Source organism: Micrasema longulum, unplaced genomic scaffold (genome assembly GCF_059751315.1).
Source record: "Micrasema longulum isolate JH-2025_06_02 unplaced genomic scaffold, ASM5975131v1 h1tg001317l, whole genome shotgun sequence".
Classification (NCBI taxonomy): Eukaryota; Metazoa; Arthropoda; class Insecta; order Trichoptera; family Brachycentridae; genus Micrasema; species Micrasema longulum.
The window spans coordinates 1-21,468 of record NW_028278504.1 but is presented as its reverse complement, the minus strand read 5'-3'; the positions used below and the strand labels follow the sequence as shown (position 1 = coordinate 21,468).

The window sequence follows — 21,468 nt, the reverse complement described above, 5'->3', positions numbered from 1 at the left end:
AAACAAAACCGTCCATTACAAGTTTGTTGTTAAACTAAAAATCAAACTACAACCAAATCAAAAAATTGAACGCTTTTGTTCTATGCAATAGAGCTTGAGGGCTTCTCTAGAGAATTATTACTTTGACAAACGCATTACCATGTTTTTTGTTAACTATTAAAATACTGTGGTAAATAATCCCTTTGCGCGCGGTAATGTAACATCGTATTACCACTAGTAAAAGGCGGAATATTCTAATGTTTAGGAATTTGAAAAAAAATAAATTGAGACACACTGTTTAATAATTTCTTTTTCATAATTTATGTAAACAAAAATATAACTAAGCCCTGTTATAGTAAAATAAATTAAAAATCATAAGTACGCCGCTCATATTACGCGCGTGCATCCCTTTCATCTACCAACTAAATCTGTTTTACGCAACACCCGCCACAGAACAGCGTCTCTGTCTTCCTTGTTATGAAATCTATCTTCGTGCTCTTTTTTGTACAGATGTGTTGCTGAATTAGTGGACATTCGTTATTCGCGTAGCAAGGATAAATATTTTTTGTTTTAACATCCAGCATAGTAATATAAATTTTACTTTCCAAATCCGGCGTGAAAATGTCCATTTGAAGATTACAAAAAATACGAGTTCATCATTTAAAAAAAAAAGAGAGATATATCAAGTCTTGTGTCCTATGTCGACTAGTGTGACATCACAGCCACATAAGAGGTAATGGATAATGTGTAGAAAACTAGTAAATTTAAGTAAAAAACGAGAAATATCCCCTACATAAGGAAAACATACTACTGAAATCTTTGATGCTGTGCCGAAGGAAACCGCGTTACCAGGATGGAAATTTCTTTTTTTTTTTTAATTTGAAATGTTTTATATTATAATATGGTTGTTCTTTCATCAATTTAGTTAATCAATAGGAAATATATCCGTAATCATGGAGGCCTTTCCCAATATGTTCATATTTACTTAAATGTAAGTTAAATGCTCAACAGTAAAATTTTCCTATAATTTCAACAGTTTTAGTATTCAATAGATCTAGCATTGATAAAAAATGACGCTATATTCTTTTATTATAATTAAAATAAATTATTATATAATGTCATTAAATAATTTAGTGATAAAAACAAGTTTATATTCAATAAAATTTTATTGAAAATATAACGATAAACGATTCATATAAAACCTATCAACAAAATCACACTGCCCAGATATCAGATATACTTGTACGTACATTCTAAGAATCTACCTATTTATAAAAAGATTCTCACGTGACCATAGCGTACCCACATTCTCTTACTTAATACTATTGCGATCTTATATTATTAAGTGCTTTTTCTATATTTCTATACTTTGATAGAGGAATAACATCTCTCAGTATTCTAAAGAACAAGGTGTTCTGGGATAAAACTTTAAACAATTGTTTAGCATGAGATCTCGTCTCCAAACTACCTTCGGCTAGAAGATCTGCACCCGTTTGAAATAATTTATCTCGAGTGTCTTTATGAAGCGCAAATATCTTTTCAGCTCCGTTGATTTTTGCAATTTTAGACAATAACCTCGCGCTGGTACACCGAACAATAGCGTTCTGATGAACGGCCCCTCTAACCATGATTACACAAAACGATTTTTGCGCACTGATAGAGTCGCACATTTTGTCTAGGGCCTCGTTGGCATCACTTCTGAGGAATTTGTTGGTGTCGGCAGTCCTGTGCAGTAAAGGAACCGCCAGTTCTTCGGCTTCCGGTTCTAAAGCTTTCTTCTGCGCTAAGAACAGATCCCCAGCCAAGCGACAAGCTCCCCTAGCCACCTGTGATCTCAGATTCTTGATCTGAGAAGAAATAGCTCGGGTCACGGGAGTTAAATGTGGTTCTAAATAAGCGGAGTGGTGCTTTATCAGGGATTCCATTGATTGCAATCCTAGCATCACTGTTTCCCAGTCAGCGTTTTCTAATTGAATCAGACTCTTAGCTAGGGCATCTTTGGGTTTATCAATAGGTTGTAATGCAGTCGAGTTTTGAATAGGCTGGACTTTATTTTTGGTGAATTTACTGCTTAGTGATTTAGGAATAACTTTCGCTATCTTTTTTGGTGTCTTCTTTATGGGTGATATTTTACTACCCGCAATTCCGTGTCCGGGAACTTCTCCGTTAGGTTTATAATTCTCTTCGCTGCTCAGTGATTTTACGGAACCCCTTACTGAGACTTCGGATAAAGCAGATTCCATCGATTTCACTTCATCCTCTAAACTGACGGAACTACCCAAAAACGAAATTGCTGGAGCTGAAACTAATGTATTCCTAACTGGCGTTTCTTTCGGACTGTGGTTTGTGATTGGGAAACCTTGTGATTTGACGGAATGCGCTGAGGTCTTGGACAATTTTTCTTTCGTGGATGAATTTTTATTTGAAGCCAGTGATACTCGATCAACTACGTCTTTTGCGGGACTGTCTTGTTTGAGATTGATAAATCGTTCTTCGTTGAAGTATGGTTCATTCTCGTCTTCGATGTTGACTGTTTGCACGTCTTGATTGTTGTTGATGAATCTCTCCTCTGTCATCGAAGGCGGTTTGGATTTGGACCGGCTCTCGGGGCTGGGTGGAACTATTCGGTCATCATCCATGTCGTCCTCGATGGTCGGGGGGGCGTGTACCACCCTGGAGGGCGAGGCCGTGCTGGAGCGGGACCGCGTGGAGGGTGGCACGGGGAGGGAGGCGGTACTCCCCGTGGGGGACTTGGCCACATCTCTGACGGAATCAAAGTCTGATTTGTGCGATGGGACGTCCCCATTTTCTTCCAACTTGTTTCTAAAAAAATAGAAAAGCAATTATTAAATTTCATCTTTATCATTTCCGAATCCTCAATAAGTGGTGCATAGGGCACTGCATCAGCAGTCGGATTGCAGCGTATCTGGACCATTTTCATTACATTGAAGGCAAGGTGACAAGTCAAATACGCTTTAAATATCAAACCAGGAACAATGAAATATTAATGCAAAACACCAAATGTAGATATAAAAATACTATCGACAAGACGGTGAGGTTAAGTTTTATAATATAAAACCTACCTTAGAATAAAAAAAAAATAAAAAAAATAATCTATGCAGTCTTGGTGATACACTTGGTGAATGTTACACTGTGTGGAAAGTGGCCACTTAAACCAGCCATTGACAGGTCATAAGCCCTGTAGATGCCTAGACTTCTATATTACCTTTTCTTAAATGTTCTTCATCTCTGTTGTAATATGTTAAATCTGATAACATTTAAGTAAATCGCATGAGATCACACCATTAACTTTGTCGCAATGGCTAAATGTATAAAAAACATGGCAGCAAGAATAATTCAACAAATACGTTTAATTTTGAACTTCAAGCAAAACGAAACAATTTATTCCTCAATTTATATTATTTGGCGACATTAATTGTTATTTTTTACTTATATTATGTGTATGCACGCAACTTACATAGAAATACACCGTTAACAAATGAAATTGACTAAAATCAGACATTTTAATTAGGTACCTATAATTAAGTTCGTTAGTTAGGTTGTCATTACGTCTAATTTAAATTTATTGAACACCATTAAAATATATGAAAATAAAATAAAATCACTTTGTTTTTATGTACCTCCTATATTTTTTATGATTTGACAACGAACTAGTTTCGGCAATACTATGCCTTCTTCAGGGTTAATTACAAACTAACATAACATATATAAATTTTCACAGTGAAGGTAGAGTGGGCGAGGCTACGGGGAGAGGGGGTTTGTGTGTGGATTTAGGGAGAGGGAACATATTTAAAATGGGACTATTACTTAGATTTATTTGATTATTAATAATATTTAAATTTTTATTTACAGCCTTTCTAATCTCCAATATTTCAAAACAATCAAGTGCATATCCTTTTTTGTTTGTATGTAGAATTTCGGTGCCATCTTCAAAGTTGAATGAGTGACTATTTGTTAGGATATGGTCAGCAAACTCAGAAAAAATATTGTTTTCAAGACATCTCATATGTTCTTTGATTCTAGTTTTAAAAGTGAGTGATGTTTTTCCCATATAAAATGACTTGCAGTCATGGCACATCAACTTGTAAATGCCCGATCGATCTAATTTATCAGTTCTTTGTTTAGTGTTTTTTGGTATACTTCCTATATTATTGGTTGTGTAAAATGCTGGTTTTATGTCATCCGGTAAATCTTTTAAAATTTTATTTGAATAATTTTTGATGTATAAAAATCTTCTCCACCGTCTATTAATATTTAAATCCCTGTTTGAAAACAGGAATTGATTTTAAATAATTTGTTTTTGTTTTTTGTTTAAAATATTATCTTTTATATTCGGATCGTAACCATTATTAATAGCAATTGCTTTTATTGTGTTTAGTTCAATTTGAAAATTCAACTTTTTTAAGAGACGGTGTATCATGGAGTGGAATGCTGAGTGTTTATGCATGTGAAGATGGCATAGTATTGCCGAAACTAGTTGGTTGTCAAATTATAAAAAATATAAGTGGTACATAAAAACAAAGTGATTTTATTTTATTTTAATATATCAAACAATAATGTTCCACAAAGTAAGTGCTTCAAACATCAAAGAAAAAAAAAATACCATTAAAATAATTTATTTATCCTATTATTATACACATGAAATTCTAGAATTAATATAAAGTTACTTTGACTATTAAACTAAGGTATGTATGTAAGGTATGGTTCATACAGTAGACACTCTTTATAAAATAAATTCTATTATCCAAATATATAAAAAATAAAAGAATTTGAAATGAATAAGTCACTCAGATACAAACATAATATTAAAATTCCTAAATTCCATACAAGTCATAGTCAAAATAGCTTTGTCTTCGAAGGTGTAAAAAAATATAATAATCTTTGTAATGAACTAAAAACTATTAAAAATAGTATATCAATAAATAAATTTAAAGTAATCTAAAGAAATTTTTTGAACTCGTGTAAAAACAACATTAAATTTTAATTAGTATTAATTTATTATTGTTTTATATTTTTCTTTATATATCCTATGTTTTTATTTTTCTTTTATGTACATGAGTACTCGCATATAAAATTATATAAACTCTTATAAATAACCAACTAAAACAGTGTTAGTCACTCTCCAAGCACAAGAGTTAGTCTCTTTTTTTGGAGAGTTACAGTGATAACATTTACTTGATGTGTAAAAGTAGATATGTTTAGAATTTTATAAAAACATGTACTTTTTATGAAATTTATGAATAAAAAAAAAGAAAATGTAACCTTATTCTAAGAGAGTAAAAAAAAAATTTTTCTAGACAAAAATACAATATGTAATACATGTATATGAAAGAACAATTAAGAACAATGTTTTTTTAGAAAAAAATGGTTGTTAAATTAAAATAATAAAGATATGAAAAATTAAAGTACCTAAAACGTTACAATTTAAACAAGAGTATGTGTTAGCCATCTGTCAGCTATTATCAACCTTTCAGACTCTAATCCTCTACACCTTTATCTTACAATTTTTTTCCCATTAATAATAGCATAGTTTTTAATAATTTATAAAACCATTATTCGATTTTTTATTGAAAGCACCCTTCCACGTTCCTTAATCCATTTAAAAAGTATTGTTGCCTGTTTTCAGATCCCCCCATGGCATACACAAATTTTAAGCTTTAATGATTGGTTAATTCATTATTATTAAAAATACTATTTGTTTATAAAATCGCGGTATTTAGAATTTAAATTAACTGCTTTAAATGACCCAATTACCGCCAGTGCACCTCAGTATACAATATAGTAAATTTGTAGGTCACCATCAATCTATTTTTTGCAATTTTGACGGTGTTAGGGGTATGTTAGATCACTAGCTTGTTAGTAAACGGGGAAAAACAAGTCCAATTGAAAAAACCAGAGCCGTTACCACCCCTTCATTGGCCATTCCATAACAGCAGCCTTTTTACTGAATTTTACAGTTTTATTAAATATATTTTTTTCCATATGTCAAGAATATCAGAACAATATCATAAACAACATTCTTAAACGAGACAAGGACAGTCAAGACTAATAAATCAGGGACTGAAATTATACAATAAACTACCATAAAAAAACTAAACTAAAGACTCAGACAACATTTACAAAAGATGTTGAAAATGTTTTCATTAACAAAAGAATGTGAATTTAAAAAAGAAAAATTACTTTGTTAAATAAATGTAATCCGTAACTGTTTATAAATAAATTTCAAATAAAAAAAATATATGTGTACTATTTTTAACAAATTAATAAATTTTTAAGCCTTCTGGTATATTTATTGATAGAACAATGTTTTGAGTATGTCTATTTAGATTTGCTTGCAGACTGGCAATGTTTTACTCAAAACATTGTTGAATTAACTACCTGGTAAAAGAAGAAGTATACAAATTGTTTCAGGCGTTGCCTAGTAGGTAAATGGGTTCAGTCGGATAAATCCCCCCCACATGATAAAGGTTTCAGCTCATTTACTTCACAAAAGTCAACAGGTGGAAGAGTTGAGGAAATGTGTATGTTCAAACATAGGCAGAATGGCGAATGTTACACAGTGTGGAAAGTGTTCACTTAAACCCCGTAAATAGTATGAATGTATTATTTTTTTATGATTTTTCTTTATATTTCTAATGTTTTTTTTTTGTATTTAAAATTATATAAACTCTTATAAATAAACAAGTACGTGTAAGTCACTCTCCAAGCACAAGAGTTAGTCTCTTTTTTTTAGAGTTACAGTGATAACATTTTCTAGATGTGTAAAAGTAGATATGTATAGAATTTTTAAAAAACATGTGCCTTTTATGAAATTTATTTAAAAAAAAGAAAATGCCTAGACTTCCAATGCCCTTCTCAGAAATGTTTCCTCTGTGTTGCAACAGATTTATTGATAAGCCAAATATTTTTTTTTACAAGAATCCAATACCATTCTGATATTGAATATAAATTTAAAAAGTTGAATTAATATTACTATTATCGTCATTATTTTGAATTCGCCATATTCGATGAACACCGCTTATTTCAAAAAGCCACATCCACCCTGCCAGGAATTGAACCCAGGATTTCAAGCATGGAAGATCAACAACTAGTAGTAACGAGACGGACTTATTTTTCGATTTCTTTTTCCCGGATTTTTACCTGGGAGTATTCATCGAATCAAAAACAGTTCATTCACAGAACTGTATTATTTATCCGCCCGGACTGCACTTAATTATTTTGATTCAGGTAATCTCGTCTAGACACGGTCAATAGGGAAATTTTATGTTTGAACAACAGAGCGTTCACCCAAAGGCGAGCCGAAAGTAATCTCAATACTGCCGTCATAAGAAAAAAAAACGTTTCTACATAAAACAAAGAACGGAGAAAATAAATATTCCGTAACTCGGAAATTGAAAAATTCGCTGAATGAAAAATACTACAAAAATTAAGTATATTTTTATGCGACAGAATATATTATGGTTTTCCCTAACGGAATACATTTATTAACTTCAATGAATTTTACGTTATATAATTAAAAAATAACATTTTCATGTTCTTTTTAGTAAAAAAAATACAAGAAAATATGTTATTCTGCAATAAAAAGACGTTTCCGGCTAGAAACGCCCTTTTTATTTAGTATTTAAGTAAATGTCTTTCTTTCTTAGTGTTAATATGCCAATAGATTCTACTCAATCAAATAAAATAGACGTTACTGGCCATTTACAGCTTTTCAAACTAGTAACGCCGACCTAATAATCAATTAACTTCGAAATTACCAGCAGATACGCCCATTTTAAATTTAATTGAGTAGGTACATTCATTTCAGATGTTTTTAAAAACGGAATAGAAGAAAAAATAAGTATTTTAGTCAGTCTTTTATAATTATATAAGTCAGAACAGCCTTTTATATTTAGTAATCTTCAAGACTTTTTGCAGTTAATTCTCATTTATTAGTGAAAATAATAGGGTTGCGGTTATTTTAGGAAGATAATTCAAGTTCCAGTAGATGCGTATTTTTTTCCTGATTCCGAATATGTATTTAAATCATTTTTAAAATAAATGTTAGATGCGTCCTTCTTTCTTATGAATACAGAAAAATTTATGCGAATTAAAATGTTTAAAAGGAAAATACAGAATACAGTAAAAGCAATCAAAAACAACAAAAATGTAAATATAATCATTAGAAAAATCTTTATGATTTCAGCTTTTTTTATATTATGATATATTGTAGACATAAGTAACTCTATTTTTGTTTAAGACTGTATTCAATTATTATTATCATTCGTTATAGGCTGGCAGCTTTTTCTGATGCGCCATATCTCGTGTAGGTACTGCCTTTTTTCTGCGTTCTTCTTCCTTTAAAAATGCATCCAAACGGTTTTTGAACTGGTCGACCAAAGTATGACTTGGTAATTTTTTCCAGTCTGAAACTACCCTGCTGGAAAGGAAGTTTTTCTTGGAATTGAGGTGGAATTGGGGATGATAGAGCTTCCAGTTATGACCCCGTAAATTTATGTTGGGATTTAATTTAATTATTGAGTATCAGTTTCTATCAAGTCCCCTCTCTTCCGTCGTTCATCCAATGATGTCCTAGTGCTTGTAATCTACTGTGGTAAGGTACCATTTTGAGTAATTGTTAAGTTAATTTAACAAATACTTCAAAACGCTATACATACAATATATCGCACCCCCAGAAGTAGCTGATCTGCCGTTAGTCTAAATTTGGCTGTTTTGAGTTATGAATGCCGTTGAACCAATTTTTTTAGGAAACCACTGACGTAATGTATATCTATGATTTTTTTGGAGTGAGATATACCACAAACCATAGTATTCTTTCAAATCAATTGAGTAAAATATAAAAAAAAACAGCGGTAACTATGAACCTTCGGTGATATTTTCATATTTTTACAATCAAATGAGCCAATACTACATTAAAAATATATATTTATGTTATAATGTCAATATGCATAAATTTTTATGCTATAAGGATTAACAAATTTTCAAATGTTTGTTTTTGTTCGCCTACAAAATGAACAATTCATAGATACCACCACGATACCACACTGTAATTTACAAGTCCAAGAGAAATTATTTAGGACAACTTACACTAAAAGGGGTTCATGTTGAATAATAATTGTTGCATTTTTGACAAATGGGGCGCATTAAAAAAGTAAAATAATACAATACATTTCAAAGAAAATGTAATTGCTAAACTTTAGATAAAACGGTTTCCAATGACTAGTTGTATGATAAAAGGGTTTAAAGTTAAATACTAGTACGTTTTCGTAAAAATTGAGAAAAAAAGTTGCTTGAAAATGTAAGACAAAACAACCTATATTTCTATTTTGGTAAAAACAAAACTATTATGTGACTTTAAAACTTTTTAAACTTAACTTTGTGTGGTTTTAATGGAATAGTCATAATGTGTATGAGACATAGAATTAAGAACAGCCCAGAAAACGCATACGCACATCAAACAGAAGGCGACTAAACTACTCATAAATGAGTAGGCTTACGTATTGATCCATTAGTATCTCTGTAGACGTCTCTCAGTACGCAACTCCTGATTTGAATTCAACTATGCCGTGTTGTGTTCTTTTAAAGTGTAGAAAACTGCTAGGATCTTTAAGAAACAGGGTGGTATCATATTTCATGTGTAATTAACAAACGAATGTTTAAATAGCAAATGCATTACTTAAAAATTAAATTATTTTTACATCTGTCAGATTGTCGAAGAAACAAAAAGGAAATTTCGTTAGTGTTGCCAGGATAGTACATTTTTTTACCCTACTTTGCTCATCTAATGAAAGAACTAAAGAAAATTAGACCTCGGATTAAACAACACCGTGGGGGACATTTGAACGACATTAACTTTAAAACCATCAAATATTTAACATGATATAAAAATATCCGTTCTATGTCAAATAAAATTTGTTTTATATTTTATGTTCAAAGTTCATTAATTCAATTACTCTTATTAAATGACCCTTTACTTATCTACTCTGTTATGTCAATCAATGTTTCCGCGTGCACAATAAAATTTTAGAGAAATTAACAGTTTGTTTTTTTTTTTTAGCTTAAATTTGTGTTATGATTTTTTTTTCCCATCAAGCAACATTACCCGGCGACTTCACGAATGCGCGCGGCGAAAGTGAGGCATAGTGGGGGAATTATTGGACACAGTCTGATGTATTCAAATATGATTCTACGCTCCTTCTGGACTATTCTTAATTCTATGGTATGAGATATGATATCTATGAGATCGATATGACGGTAATGATAATATATTACACCTATTTAATTAACTTATATTAAATGACTTTAATTTCAAATACAAATTTGAAAACAAGTCTAAAAACAAGATCAAAACAAAAATCTAGATTTTGAAAAACTCGTACATGTCACGATGTGGTGTTTCAGAATCCAACTGCAGAATCGGAGTCGGCTCTCTGGGCGGCGGTGACGCTCCGGTCAACTTCCTCTTCCCGAACAAGAGAGGCGGACAGCAGCAGAAAGATGACGCTCTCGTGGGAGACCCGGCCTGGTCACGGGATCCATTGTTGTTGTCGTCACGTGGCCGCACGCACGACAGCGGCTGGACAGCCATGGCCGCTGGCCACACAACACTATCGACCACACTTAGCCATGGGGAATATTACCACAAAGGTAGAATAACCATGGCCCTGTCAAACGTGTCAAATACTCACTCCCGATACCCATAGAACACTTTTACCACACGTGGTAAAACGCCATGGAGTATATAAACATTATCGTACCGAGACGCTTTTCACGTTTAACGTTCGTTTCCACTCATTTCACAGGCATTTTATTCACTTTCACATTTCATTATCTATATTGTTATTTGTTTAAAATGCAGGCTCATCGATGTTGCTGCTGTACACAAATAATGGTGACTCATAGCATTTTGTATATTTTAAAATGATTTCTTCCAGTATTAGCTATTGAGGTATATGACTAGAGTAAGCATGAACGTTCGAAATATGGTCTCTCGACCTGCGGCCAATTGACATATGTTTTATAGAACGGACTTTAGTCTGTTGCGAGCAGTCCCAGCTACTTTTCTCCTCGCAATTACTAAAATGCCTATATGTACGCTAAGATACTGCACAAATCGATTTGGAAAAGCAATGATATAACCTTTTACCGGTAAGTAGTGTGTTTATTTCAATCAAATACTTGTTTGAAATAGCTATTTTAATGTTAAAAAATGTATTATTAATATGTTACCAGTTTTAAGCTATCTCCTGTCTCTGTCCTGCTCAGTTAGTCGGACGTATACTGAAACGATAAACAAAGGTAACGCGTATGCGGAAGGGAGTGACATACTGAATAGAACGTAAAGTAGACCGATGTAAACAGTCAGTACTTTTTACGGTTCTACGTGTTTTGCTTGCCAAAGTTAACGCGATATGACGTGTGACACTTGCTCCCTCTGCTGGCCATTCCCTTTCTTTTGGGACAACTTTTTAGCTCGGATATGTATGGAGTGTTATCTCTGTATATTATTATATCTTAATGGTATTAGCTTTCATTGCCGCGGCTATAACTTACTCCGGAATTGGACGCTGGTATTCCGTGATTTGAGTTCAGGACCGATTAAATAAGGCCAAGAGGCCATTCATTGAGGTCCGAAAGGCCAAATTTACTAGTAAGTAACAGTCGGCGACAGCCACTATTTTTAATAATGAGAGTAGGTTAGTACTTACATTAATTTTTTGCATTGAGATATAATACGAGTATATAGATATAACACTCCCTACAAATCCGAGCTAAAAAGTCATCCCCAAAGGACAGGGATTGACCAGCGGAAATAGCAAATAATCGTTACGTCGACTTTGAAAAACAAAACAAGTAGTACAGTAAAAAGCACGGACTGTTTACATCGGTCTACTGTAAGTTCTATTCAGTATGTCGCTCCCTTCCGCATACGCGTCACCTTTATTTGTTGTTTTGCTTTACGCCCGACTAACTAAACAGGATGGAGACAGGAGATGATTCGTGAATTGTAACATACTCGTATTAGTAAGACGTTTTTGGACATTAAAATATATATTTTAAACAAATATTCATTAAGATAAGAACATTACTTGCCGGTGAAAGTTTACACCTTCGCTTTTCCAGATCGATTTGTGCAGTATCTTAGCGTACATATGGGCATTTTAGTAATTTAGAGGAGAAAAGTAGCTGGCGAACGCTCGCAACAGACTAAAGTCCATTCTTTCATACATAGACCAATTGGCTGCAGGTTGAGAGAACATATTTTGAACGCTTATGTTTACTCTAGTTTTATACGTCAATCAATAATTTAACTTTAACCATTTTTTTTGCAACTGCCCTTAGAGAGAAAAAACACCAGAGCAATACTTATTATTATACACTTAATGAAAACTTCAATGTTTACAAAATATTAAACATTATTGTGGTGCATTTTATTTATTTGTATTACTTCATCGGTATTTAAATGCTGTGAAGTTTAATCTATCTCTCAGAAGTTTCTCGTAAAGTAAAATAATTAAACATCTAGTCCTGAGCAGATGCAAAAATATGCGTTATTTACCTATATATCCACTCGAACATGTCTTCACAATGTACTCAAAGCATGATAAAATATTGGATTTGCTCACATAAAATACACTAAACTACTTGAATATGTGAACGGAGATCAACTTGCGAAAATATTTTTTTTTATTTTATATTTATAAATACATATACATATAGTTGGACCCCTGTATTTAGTAGCCTTCCGTGTCATGTAAAAGGCTAGGATATTTGGGAAAAATCGTTTTTGTTTGTCTGGGAAATGGGATGTTCGATCACTGATTTTGGTTTATTACTTCTATGAGTCCAATCACCATTGTTGCAAAATTCCAGAACAATGGCGCGTAATAACTACTTTTAACTACAGTGTGGATATCTGTTAAGGATATTCCATCTTAACTGCATTCTGCTTCAAGTCTATGGCGCTGTAAATTAAAAAATGGGCACTGAAATAACAGATGTTTGATACTCTGTGAAAAAATATCATCGCATGGACAATAGTCATCATTCCTTAATTTAAACCTATATAGATAACTTCTCATAGCTCCGTGTCCGGTGAAAATTCGGGTCGTTTCGAAAGTACTTTGGTGATGACGACGGAAGTTTGATGCATCAGCCAGCGTTGGGAATTTTTTTTTTGTGATTTTACCTGTAGAAGAAGCGCGGTAATGATCCTCCCAGCGTATTTAGTTTTATACAGCGTTTAGCAAAGGTAAGGGGAAATTCTGAGAAGAAAGGTGCCGTTCGTTTTCAAGTTGCAAATAGTGAAAATATTTGAAAAAAATATTAGAGATAAATCTAGAAAAAAATTGGTTTACATCGCCGATTTTGATTTATAGTGTCATACGATACTTGTCACGAAATTCTCGATAGCACAAAACACAGTAATATTTATTTCCTAATCGACGTTTACACGTAAGAATTCAACAATCGAGTGATTATTCTATGACAAATGTGTTCTTCAGGTTAACACGCACGTTAAGATAAGCAGACTTTCGGGGATTTTTCATTGTAACAGAAAAATTTGGCTTTATTTTAAAGTAGCACGCGACGCGCCTTACACACTATTTCTGTGAACTGTGGTCATAGGAATTAATCCGAGATTGAAAGATTATATTTTATTTTATGAACGAAATTCACGCATCACAGACTTAGGTAACTACTTTATATTTTAATCAGTTAATACGACAATTCAATCTTAACATTTAAAATATGTTGTGGATTAACGAATAATTTACTTTATATTTATTGTGAGAGCAATACAATTATCGATAGCAATCATAACTGTATTTACGATCAAACCAAGCACTTTTTTATTTCAATAAATAAAACATGAAAAGACATGTGTAATATGGTACATATTTTTTTATACAGTACAAATGTACATTTATTTTTTATGGATGTAACCGCTACTTCACTGGCCCAGAGTTCCAGAGTGTCAAATTATTATTTTGTTTAAATTTTTCATATCGATTACAATGTTGTTTTAACCCTTTTAGATCTGAATTAATTCCTGTGGATGTACAAAATATATTTTATTCTTTGTACTAAATAATATTTTTTTTGGTATTTATGTTGTTGTTTTTATCTTTGATAAATTTTTAACGTTAATTTTTTACAAACAATGGATCTCAAACTGATAATAAACTCACAAAATTATTTTAAAGTGTGTTATTATCTTACAATATACATATGTTTATTCAATAAAATTAATTAAATTTTACGGAAATATAACGACAGGAATTCGCTCCAAAACAAACACGCCAGCCAAAATCCAGCTGGCAAAGTTAAAAACGATCATTTTTGTGTAATGTTGATTACCGACGTATACAAAAAAAATAAGACGTACTTAGGGGTTCACAAATCGCAGCGTATCTTAGTTTTTTTTTTGTTACCTGAAGGTAAGATGATAAGCCTTACGCTTCAGGTGCTAGTCCAGGGACTATAAAATATTCTAGTATGAAAGCACCCTTTTAAATAAATAATTAATATCAACAATATCAGGAATCGAACCCAAGACCTCTTGCATGGTAGGCAAACGCGCTGACCATTACACCATGAGGCCGAATAGACTATTAAAATATCGACCTTTCTCCTATTGTTATATTCTTATCAAAAATGTCAAGTTCTCCTGTTGCAAATTAATTGCGTGAGATTGTGTGACATATTATTTTATCCGTTCAGTAGAAAACGACACCCACTGATTGTGTCAACTTTTCTGGTTGTCCCACATAAAAGCAATAAGCCAAAATTTTTATGTTAATACAAATGTAAGTCAACTTATTTTTTATTTCATTTTTTTCAAATAAATGATAATATAGACCAAGCCCCCTGCTGACACGCCTCTAAAGAAGAGGCTTAGCGGGTTATTCTTTTTTTAAAAAAATAAAAAATATATTTCACATACTAGGAATAACCTTAACTATTTATGAAATTAAAAAACGTTTTTTCAGACATTTAAACAGAAATTATTACAGTAAAATCTGCTGAGAATTTAGTCCAGTATTTGTTTACAATGAATTTAATATTTACATTATAATTTATTTTGTATTTAAAAAAAATATATATGCAATAGTTTTACTTTAAACGTAAATGAACTAAATCGTCATCGTTATTCACTTTACGCACCTAATGGTGCATAGGGCACTGCATTAGTACACCAATCGCAGCGTATCCTTATCATTTTTGCTATATGAAGTTTAGATGATCAGTCTTACGCCTCAGGTGCCAGGTAAGAGACTATAAAATATTGATGTGTAAAAACACGTTATTAAAATAAACATTTTATGTCAACCACGTCTGGAATCGAACCTTTAGTCGCTTTTCTGAAGAAAATATAAAACATTTCCTTTGCTATTTTCCGATATACATCTTCCAATTTTGGAAGCTATTTTTAACGAGGTGCAAATAACTAATTATTAGAAAATGGGAATCAAGTTGCGAAATCTAGAACGTAGGATCACTGATCCGTGAGTCAATGACAACATTTTACGATACATGATTAAAATTTAAGGTATTTTTACGTTTGCAACTTTGGTCATTTTAAGATTCAGTTGTAAACTCAAAACTATGCTGAACTAATTTAATGTAGGACACACTTTCCGGCATACACTGTCATAAAATTAATCTTATTTTTAATGTCACAGTAAGAAATAAATATGTTAGTATTTTTAGTTAATACGACCCAATAATTAAGATATTACTAGTTAATCTATTACTAAAGAAAGTTTAATTCAATTCACAGTAAAAATGAGTTTAAGCACTTTTGAGTTTGTTTCAGTATGATAACAATGGATTTACGTGTTAGGCTTTCACAGGACTTTACTATGGTGAGACCAAAGCTTTACTGACCGCAATGGCCGGCAGGGTGTATAATGTATAACACAGAACCGGGTGTATAATATACAGGTAGGAACACCCTTCAATCGATTTTACTCCCAACACCCCTTTGCTAGTCTTTTTCCTTGCATATATATTTTTTATCCTGATAACATCTTTCATTGGCTACAAGCGATCGACTTTAACGCGATGATGAAGGAAATAGTCCTAAATTTTTCTAAGGTTGTAAAAATGTCTTGCCTCATATATTAAAAGATAATGTGTTTCGCAACTATGTGTCATGGTTCGGTTCTCGGCGAGGGTGACGTGAAATATTTATTCATTTTAAATTTGTTGCAACAAAGAGGGAAACATCATTGAGAAGGTAATATGGATGTCTAGGCATTTACAAGGCTTACGACCTGTCATTGGCTGGTTTAAGTGGCCACTTTACACACTGTGAAACATTCACCATTCTGCATATGTTCGAACAAACACATTTCCTCAACCTTTCCATCTGTTGACTTTTGTGAAGTAAAAGAGCTGAAACCTTTATCATGCTGATGAGATTCATCCGGCTAAACCAATTCACCTACTAGGCAACCGTGTGTTACGCAGTGTGTAAAGTATCAACTTAAACCAACCAATGACCAGTTTTCCCTCTCTGTTGCAATATGAAAAGGGAGGAAATCCAGCCAGTCTACAAGCATTTGGACTTACTCAGAACATTGTTGTTTTTATTAACTATTTACAATACATACGTCAGCCTCTGGGCGGGCACATAAAGCGTCTCTCGACGTAAGACTGATATCGGTACCTTAAAGGATAAAACACGAGAGTTCACTTTTCACCGTTTTTTATGTTTAAAATGCATAAATTATCGCAATAAGCTTTGTTGTACGTGAATAAAACATCAAAGTCCACTTTCGTTATATAAATGCTATTTTCAGTTGAAATAAAAATCTCAAGTCCACTTTTTTTCAATGCAAACAACATCAGTAGCCTCAAATATTATACGAGTATTTTAATATGTTCTAATACTATCAAAATATCCATTATATTACATTGAAATTTCTTTATAAATTGATATTGTCTCATTTTGTTCAAAAGTTATGATGTTTTAGTCGCACAATCCCAAATCTTGTTTTCTAAAAAATTCGTTCAATCTTACTCCCGATATATTTTTTTTTGTGAAGATTACATTTTTGCAGGTTTACTATTATATTATTTATATTCATCAACCCCTTCTATTTTATTATTGTTATGAATATATATATCTAGGACACAAAGTTAAACTTGGTAAAGATAACCAAAAATCAGCCTTATTCTCTTTATTGCTGGATAAAGGCCTCTTCCAAACGTCTCCATTCCTTCCTATCACCCGCTTTCAACATCCATGTTTTACCGGCAATAGAGGCAATGTCGTCGATCCATCTTTTCTGTGGCCTTCCGACACTTCTTTTGTTTGCCCTAACCCAAAATAATAAAGTGGAAACCATGAGCAAACAAAACTTTTCATTACCTCCCTTAATATCCCTCTATCCCATCTGCTGATAAGCCTCTTATTAGAGGCTTAGCGGCATATTCCTTTTTAAAAAAACAAAAACATAAACATTTTAGTCACATGTAACTATTTTCTGCTCAAATTGAGTAACCTATTTCTTTTTTAGCTTAAAATAACGATAAATGTAAAAAATTATGTAAACTATTGCGATCTTACTGGAAATCGAATACGGAACTCTTCATGTGATAGGCAAGCGTCAGCCATTAGTCCAAGGGGGGCTCCATTTAGTTAGATTAAACAAGAATTTTTAAAAAAATACACGCATGTTTAGCGAAATTTTGTTATTAAAAAAAGAAAAATTTAATGTATCTCTTTTCTCCCCATCCCCGCCCTTAGGACGTAGAATCTACAGATTAATTTTTTGTATCTACCGATTTTCGCATGATGGAGGTTGGCAACGCTGCTCGTAGCCATACATTTCAGACACTTCATACATAGGTTTTGACAAGGACTTGGACGTAGTTTCAGGTCTATATTATTTGATTGAAAGATTTCAGACTTTCTGTTAAACGCGAGCCTAATTGAATTTTAACAAGTCGTTAATAACCGCGCTAAAAAGAAAGGAATTAAAACATTTAAATTTGTTAGTGAAAATTCATGATGGAAGTTCATTGTAATTTATTATATTAATAAAAGACAAGTAATACTTTAATCCACAAATTTGTAATATCCAGTGACCGGTTTCATCGCTTTCGCGACATCTTCGAGACTGGTATCTAAATTAAGGAGCTCAATGCATTTATACAAAACAGGGGTAAGGAGTTCAAAATTATATGAAAGTAAATTAAATAAAGTTATAAAGAAAGGAATTAATTACTGATCCGGAATCAGGAACACTACCAACTGCCTGCTAGGTATGCATTGAATAAAATTAAACTGTTTAAGCGTTTTTGAAAAATCGTCAGAATCATGAAATTATTTTACAATGTTGTGCAACTCGTAAGTTGTACTTTGTATCTGCTTACAAGAATCTAAATGACCGTGAAAATATGAAAACTTTAGCAATTTTCATTATTTGTTTCGTTTAACAAATAGATAGACATACGCTATATTATCACGCGAGGGATACGTTCTAGCAACTTACCAAATTACTCGAATAATTATGGTAAACGAAAAGTTTTAAAAGAAATGAGTAATTAATGCAAAATTTTAATTACAATATCCACATTCTATGCTTTTGCAAAATGTATTTGATTGCGACATAAATAAATCTCAAAATAACAACAAGTTGATTTTTTTAAATTGGCAAATATGCATTTCATATACACATCTTTTTATTTCTTATTTTATCGTGATAATATATGCTTCCTTGTTTATTAATTTAACTTAAAAATGTCTTTCTTGCTTACCGTAACACTTTATTTATTGTTTGCTTTACAGAATTTATTTCATAAGTTATATTTTTGCATTTTTTGTTTATATGCTTACTGTTTTTTCTTGCATACCTTTGTTTTTATTGTTTTTTTTTTTACTTTGTAAAACTTTTTATTATATCCTTTTTAACTAATTTCACATATTTTTTCTGTATATTCTGTGTTTATTATTTAGTATGTTAGCATGCATTTTTGAAAAAAAAAATTGTAAATGCCTTTTGGGCGTATTATGCAAAAACGTAAGTAACTAACCAACCGTCACTTTTTATTATAAAATTGAGGCCTATACACAACACAGATGTTAGGTGTTAGTCCATCATCATTTCCCTATCAGAACCTTGTGGAGCATAGAGCAATGACACCCCAATAACTGGGTATCGAGATAATTTCTGTAACATTGAAGGTAATGTGATCAGTCTTACCCTTCAGGTGGCCAGTCCTTTCCAAGAACATTTAAATATAGCATGGCAGAATCACCTTTAAACCAATATTTTATATCGGGTGGATGTTATGCCAGAAATTGAACCAAGGACCTCAAAAATGGAAGGCGAATGCGCCAACCCATTCACAAAAAAGTGGTCTTATCTCCACTCGATTTATTTTTTAAGATTTTTACCTGAGAGTCATCGAGTCAAAAATGCTAGTCCAGGGTTTGATTTCACGCACATAACTGTATTTCTTATTCGCTCGGACACACACAGATCTAAGTTCAACTTAGTACCTACTAGTTTTGAAAATTGTATATTATTTGAAAAAAAATCTGATTCGAAACTAAACAGGGTACTCAAAGAGATGACTATTGCACTCTATAATATTATATATCCATAAATATTTTTTTATGTCGAAAACATGTTTTTATGGCTGGAATAAAAGCTACATTGTACGAATGACTACATAATAATAACAGCGGTTATATTGTTGACATGGTGCAAATTTTCCCTATCTATTACAAAGATCTTGTTACCGCCAAACAAATGTTAATAATTTCCTGGTCAATGGTAAATATTAGGGGGGTTCAAAAATAGGATTGATATAAATAAAAAGATGCATTAATTTAGAGGAAGTCAAGAATTATTATTGTGTTTTGTTTTCGACATAAAAATGTATGATTTTTTATACTGTCGTCATAAGCAAAAATGCAGTTATTTGCAAAAGTCATACTTTGAGATATGACACTTCTTAGTATTTATTGACTTAATGCAATTTAAAAGAAAAAAACACAGAATGTCTTGTGTTTCAAAAGCATAAAACCTACATGTGTCATATCTACTTTAAAGTAAAAAAAAAATACCTTAAAGTCAAGTGTAGAGATGATTGTGCAAAATTACAACAAGACTTATATGCATTATCAAATTACTGCATTGAAAACAAACTTTATTTCAATGTTTTAAAATGTTACAAAATATCTTCCACTCGAAATAAAAATAAAATAAAATATGACTATATGGTAAATGAAAATATTATTGGAGAAACGAAGGAAATACGTGACTTTATTTTGGAGAAATTATTAGAAATTATTTTGGACTCAAAATTAAATTACAATAGTCATATAGAAACAATAATTAACAAGGCATACAAAATGACTGGATTTATCATGTGGCTGTGAAAATCTTCTAAAAACTTTGGTACATTTATAACGCTATACATAACATACGTAAGCTCCCATCTTGAATATATTGCACTACTATCTGGTCCCCTGTTTATAAATGTAATATTAATAGAATCGAGAGTGATCAAAAAAAATTCCTGAAACAAGTAGAATACAAATTTGCCTTTTTGCCTATGATGGCATCATAGTACTAAAACAGTACTTATGTACATTATAAATGTCAACAAAAAGCGCACGAGCCTACACAACATAACCACATATTTAATCCAGAGAGTAAAGCTTGGACTATACCCTGTCTGCGTAATCTATAAAAAAGAACTTTTTTTTCACATTAATTTTTATCCGCGGATTTTCACGTTGCATGAAAAAATATGAAATTTTTATTTCCCGCGCGCGGCGAACGATCATTTGAATGTGGAAATTTTCTCGTAAGGGCTTCGTGCGCGGTGCGCTCGCGGCCAGTCCCGCGCTAACGACAGGTTCTGTATATCAGAACGTAGGCAGTAGGCAGGCGGCGACCCCGGCGAGGGGTAGGCACCTACCCGCCATAATATAAAGTGTTAGCAGGCGACCAGGGGGGGTCGACGATCCGAAAGCGCATTAGACGCCGAGAAGCCGCAGCCGATAGAATTATTATTGTTGCATTGGTAAACACGTATTTTCTGTGAAAAATCTTTTTTTATCGATTTTTCAGTCTCACACAGGAATATAAAATTCATGCATCCTTATAAGCGGAAAGGATTTTTTTTAAAAATATATAGTAATCTTTCAATCTCTTGAAATATTTGGTTTTAATACATGATCTACGTATTATTGGGAGTTCTGAGAAAAAAAAGTATTTTACTATGCATCGGAGTATAACTGTTGTTATATGCTAGTTTTGTAACCGATTTTTTAGTGAAAATTAATAACTATTTTATTTATGAGCTTTTGAATTAATTTTTGATTATGTGTGGCATTTTAAGCTATGCGTCAACCATGACTATATATTTTAATAAAATATCCAAATTTTCATAAATAAACAATTTATGAAAACCATGTCATATTTCTTTCGAATAGTATTA

General features: G+C 32.2%; 1 protein-coding gene across 2 annotated transcripts; it reads right to left on the bottom strand.

Annotated features, from left to right (window-relative positions):
• Window positions 1-1,126: 1,126 nt before the first annotated feature.
• On the bottom strand, window positions 1,127-15,888 carry LOC148275905 (uncharacterized). 2 transcript variants are annotated; one of them, XM_088235031.1, is made up of 3 exons: window positions 15,841-15,888; window positions 10,380-10,875; window positions 1,127-2,802 (listed from the first exon to the last, which is right to left on the bottom strand). In XM_088235031.1, exons 2-3 carry the CDS (start codon window positions 10,586-10,588, stop codon window positions 1,302-1,304), a joined length of 1,710 nt encoding a protein of 569 aa, XP_088091157.1. In that variant the 5' UTR covers window positions 10,589-10,875; window positions 15,841-15,888; the 3' UTR covers window positions 1,127-1,301. The 2 variants fall into 2 exon arrangements, with proteins under 2 accessions (XP_088091157.1, XP_088091156.1); XM_088235030.1 differs by having other exon boundaries at window positions 15,804-15,875.
• Window positions 15,889-21,468: the final 5,580 nt, after the last annotated feature.

Coding starts and splice junctions, on each gene's coding strand:
- LOC148275905 (XM_088235031.1), bottom strand. CDS start 10,588: ATGGCTGTCCAGCCGCTGTCGTGCGTGCGGCCACGTGACGACAACAAC. Junction 2,803..10,379: donor GAAACACCACATCGTGACAT/GTACGAGTTTTT, acceptor CTATTTTTTTAG/AAACAAGTTGGAAGAAAATG.